This window comes from Chrysochloris asiatica, unplaced genomic scaffold (assembly GCF_000296735.1).
Source record: "Chrysochloris asiatica unplaced genomic scaffold, ChrAsi1.0 scaffold00004, whole genome shotgun sequence".
In the NCBI taxonomy this organism is placed as follows: Eukaryota; Metazoa; Chordata; class Mammalia; order Afrosoricida; family Chrysochloridae; genus Chrysochloris; species Chrysochloris asiatica.
Window position 1 is genome coordinate 31,225,995 of NW_006408522.1, and position 5,025 is coordinate 31,231,019.

Here is a 5,025-nt window from a genome sequence, read left to right on the forward strand (position 1 = left end):
TAGCCATCTTGGCCTCCAAGGAACACTCTGGTTGCACTTCTTCCAAAACAGATCTATTGGTTCTTTTGGCAGTCCATGGCACTTTCAGTATTCTCCTCCAACACCACAACTCAAAGGCATCAATTCTTCTACCTACGATCTTTCTTTTTCACTGTCCAGCTTTCACATCCATATGAGGCTATTGAAAACACCATAGCCTGGGTCAGGCGCACCTTAGTCCTCAAGCTGACATCTCTGCTCTTCAATTTATTTTATTTAGCTATACAACCATGGATTCCAAGGAGCTAATCTTTACCATGGATCAACTACAAGGTTTCTTTACTATATCCATACTACAGAAAGGAGTTACAAACTCCAATGCCTACAGGCATCAGATAAGTAACATATACCATGTCAGAAAGGGGTTATAGGAAACTGAACAGGGCAAGTCTAAATCTAAAGGAAACAGTTATCACAGTCTCTGAGGACATCTAGATCAATTGGCATATCACAGTTCATAAGACAATGTGTTACATCTTACTGTGGTAAATAACAACTACAGTCTTAAAAGCTATTGAGTGGCCTTCTAATAATGCAACTATAGGTTTCTCCTCATCTAAAGCAACGAAGAGTGAAGAAAATCAAACACTCAAGGAAACAATTAGTCCACAGAACTAAGGAATTACTCAAACCACAGCTTCCACTACCTGGAGACCAGAAGAACTAGATGGTACCTGGCTACCACTACTAACTGTTCTGATTAGGAACACAAAGGTCCTGGACAACATGGAAGAATAATGTGGGACCCCTGAGACTGTGGTCCTTAGATAACCTTTTCAATCTGAATCTGAACCTATCCCAGACCTATAAATACCAATCAAAATCATAGCTACACCTCACACCCACTCAACCAAAAAACCAAATCCACTGCTATCTATTTGATTCTGACTCATAACAAACCTATGTAGGATTTTCAAGATTGTAAATCTTTATGAGCGCAGACAGCCTCATCTTTCTTTCACATAGCTGCTGGTGGGTTTGAATGATCAACCCTGTGGTTACTAATCCTGTACCTATCCTATAGTGTCACCAGAGTTCCCTTCATACCCACTAGGATGACAACAAAACAGAAACAAAAAATAACAGATGTTGATAAAAGATGTGCAGAAATTAGAACCCTCATCTATTACTTGTAGGAATGCAAACTGTTGTACTAGTAGGGTAAACAGCTTGGCAGTTCTTCAAAAAGTAAGTTAAACACAGGATTACCATGTGCCTCAGAAATTCTACTCCTAGGTACATGTTAAAAAAACTGACAACAGGTGTTGAAAAAAACTTGCTCTTGAATCTTCACAGCAGCACAATTCATAACAGCCAAAAGGCGAAAACAACCCAAATATCCAAAAATGGATGGACAAATAAAATGTGGTACAGCCATAAAAAGGAGCCCTGTTGGTGCAGTGGCTAAGCACTCAGCTGCTAAGTGAAAGGTCTGTAGTTCAAACCCATTAGCCACTCCTCAGGAGAAAAATGTGCCAGTCTGCATTCATAAATATTTACAAGCTTAGAAACTCGATCAGGCAGCTCTACTCTGTCCTATAGTGTTACTATGAATAGGAAACTATTGACAACGAGTTTAGTTTATTTTTTTTCGTTTGGTGTATCCATACAAAGGGTTATTTTTCAGCTATAAAAAGAATAAAGTAGTGATACACATGATAGCAAAGCAAAATTAAAGCGACAGAAAGCAGGTTAGTGGTTGCTGGAGGCTGCAAGTAGTGGAAACAGAATGTAACTAAATTAGTAAAGGGTTTTCTTTTGGGGTGATGAAATGTTCTGGAACTCGATAGTCACAATAATTGTACAACACTATAAACATACTAAATGCCATTAAACTGTATACTTTGGTGAATTTTATATTATATTTTTATTACAATAAAATTTTAAATTTAAAATAACTTGTATAAAAAAACATAATAAAGTTTCATGTTGGGAAAAACAATAGAAGAGGAAAACTGATACAAGTAATTTATAAAAGGTTACTATCTGAATTTATATAAAGACTTGATGCAAAGATATTAAATCAATCTTCAAAGTTCTCAGACTAGTTCAAAACTGATGGATAAATTATATACCAAGAAATAATTACAGTAAAATTCCACACTGAAATGGCCTGATCACTAGAAGTAAATGCTTATTAAAACAGCTTTTCGTAAATACATTATCAAAAGAAAAGATTTGTTGTGGTCAGGTCCTAGGGAAATAGATATAGTTAATTATCTCCAGTGACACTTTAAACTGGTAAAGAGAATAATCTTACAGCATGCAAACAAGCAGGAAATAAACTGGAAGGGGGATGGGACATCAAAGACAATTCAAAATGAGATACTCTAAACATTCAGTAAGTAGACTATTGTTGGTACCTAAGCCCAGTGTAATATATGTATGTACATGTATGTGTGCATCTATGTGTATATATGCACATATATACTTAAAATGACAAGTGTAACTATCTAATAGATAAAAATATATTTAACAAAGAGAGTAAACTGAACAACAAAATAGTACATGCAATGATTCTGGTGTGGCGTTGTGAGTTAATGCACTAGATTGCAATGTCAGTGTGAACCACAAGGTCGGTGGTTCAAGCTCACCAGCCGCTCCTCGTAAACCCTATACAGGATCACTATGGATTGAAACCAACTTGAAGGCACTTAATAACAACAGCAACATAAACTAATGGAGTCCTGGTATTGCATCTAAGGATAAGAACTGGATTACAAGGTCAGTTTGAACTGCAAGGTCGGCGGTTCAAACTCACCAGCTGCTCCTCAGAAACCCTATAGAAGGTTGCTATGAGTTGGACCTGACTCAGCAGCACTTAACAACAACATATACATATAATAAATGAAAATAATTTGGAGTAAGAATAAAGATTATATTTCTCTGATAATTATTTCTCTATCACATATTTTAAATAAACATTGGTTTAAAAAAAGGAAAACAAAAGAGGTAAGACAACAAAATAGTTTAAAGATAAAACACTAGAAACTTTAGAAAATCTTATGTATTAAGGTATTTTATTGTTATACTCTTATTATAAATTTCTTTTTGTAGGGATAAAAATATTCAGGAGAAACCCTAATAGGATTTTGATAAAACATTTTTACACTGTATTTAAAATGTTAGCCACATTCTTGTAAATAAAAACAAGTTTCATACAATAGTAGAAGTATTGCTTCAAAGTATCAAGGATCAATTAAATAATTAAATATATGTAAACTATATATTCATATAGAAATGAAATAATATGAATGACTGTTAAAAGACCAACAAAAATTCGTAACATTAATTCACAACTTTAACACCATGCAGTTCTTACTCTATAAGCAACCTGTGTACAAATAACACTACTCTAAACAGTGGTTGCATGGAAGACACCATAGAAAGCTAACAAAGGCAAACCGGAGCTATTAAAAATTCTGTTTAGAAGGTAAAGAAAGAAAGAAGCTGTGAAAAGTAGAAACAATGAAAAGTGCAGTTTAAGGGATGTGATCAACAGGGCACTATTCTGCCCAAATTATTCTTTACTACGAGAATTTTTCTTAAACGTACTGAAAATCCATCATCCATTTATCAAAATGAACACCTCTGAAACAGTCAACAATACTTCAATCTGTTTGTGTTTCCTGAAAACCTAAATAAAATGAACTACAACTGGAAGGAATGTAAAGGATTGAGCCTTTCATATGGTAGTTTCCCCAGATTTATTTCTCCCAAAATCTTCCACTTTTTCAAAACTATTTGCCTTCCCTCCTGCCCAATCAACACTGTCATTAATTGGTCTAGCACAAAATATATCTTTACTTACTTCTTCAAAGAAACTTACAGTCATAGGAAGTAACAGCATCTTTTAGAAACAATCAACACAGTTGAAATTTATTATTTAATAGTAGAGAACAGAAAACATTTAAAGTCTTCTTTAAAATAACTTCCATCTACTTATAACTTGCTTTTGTTTTAAATGTCACCATCACATATTCTCTTTAAGAGTACCTAACTTACTACAGGAGTCCTGGCATGGTGCTATGGATTAATGCGCTGGATTGCCGAGTGGGTTTGAACCACAAAATCAGCAGTTCAAGCTCATCAGCCATTCCTCAGAAACCCTATATAGGCTGGAACCGACTCAATGGCACACACAACAACTTACTACACATTCAGTAGAGAAAATAATAAAAACATTAATTCAGACTGGTAAACATATGTTTAAATAAAATTTTTTAACATAATATTCATCAACTGATTCTTACTTTGCTTCAACTTATGGAAATCACCAACTCTATCCTTGGTAGCCTGCTTTAGAACATCTGTTTGAATTCTGGGTTCACTCTCCACATTTGGGCCTGGAATTAAAGGCTGAAGAGGATTGGAAGGTATTTGATTTGAAGTACCAGGGTTCCCATTGTGGTTTATGTGTGAATCTATGGTGGGGAGGAAAAAAAAAAAAACCAGTAATAAAACAAATATTAAGATAATATTTTTACATAAGAATTTCTTAAGACTTGCTTCAAAAAGCTTAGATAGATTTTTACCCAATGGTAGTCATGTTGCTTTAAAAAAAAAAAAGCTTTATTTTTATTTGTCAACACAAACTTCCTTAACAAAAGTCATTTCAGCTGCCAGAAGTTTACTAACTTTTCCCAGGTAAGTATCTCTAATACTGAATATAAACCTACTTTTCAAAGGGATATAGAGCAGAAACCCAAAGATTAAAATGGCAATAATATTTATATTTTTCCTTCCACCCAAACTCCGTATTTCTGTGAGAAATCTTCACACTCCAGTAAGACTTCTGAAATTAGTAATCTCTAAATCATCTTCATCTATAGAGTGACTAATAATTATTAATTCTTCATTCTTTCTTATCAGTTTCACCTGGATTGTTGTTGTCAAGTGCCATCGAGTCGGAACCGACTCATAGCGACCCCATGCACAGCAGAACGAAACAGTGCTCGATCCTGGGCCAACCTCACCACCGCTGCC

At 34.7% G+C, this 5,025-nt stretch overlaps 1 protein-coding gene across 2 annotated transcripts in view; it reads right to left on the bottom strand.

Moving 5' to 3' along the window:
• CASC4 (cancer susceptibility candidate 4) overlaps window positions 1-5,025 on the bottom strand; it is a 132,907-nt gene that overhangs the window by 36,780 nt on the left and 91,102 nt on the right. For both annotated transcript variants that reach the window (XM_006831704.1, XM_006831703.1), the window contains exon 8: window positions 4,293-4,463. In XM_006831704.1, the coding sequence (XP_006831767.1) occupies window positions 4,293-4,463 (171 nt within the window). The remainder of the gene's footprint in view (window positions 1-4,292; window positions 4,464-5,025) is intronic.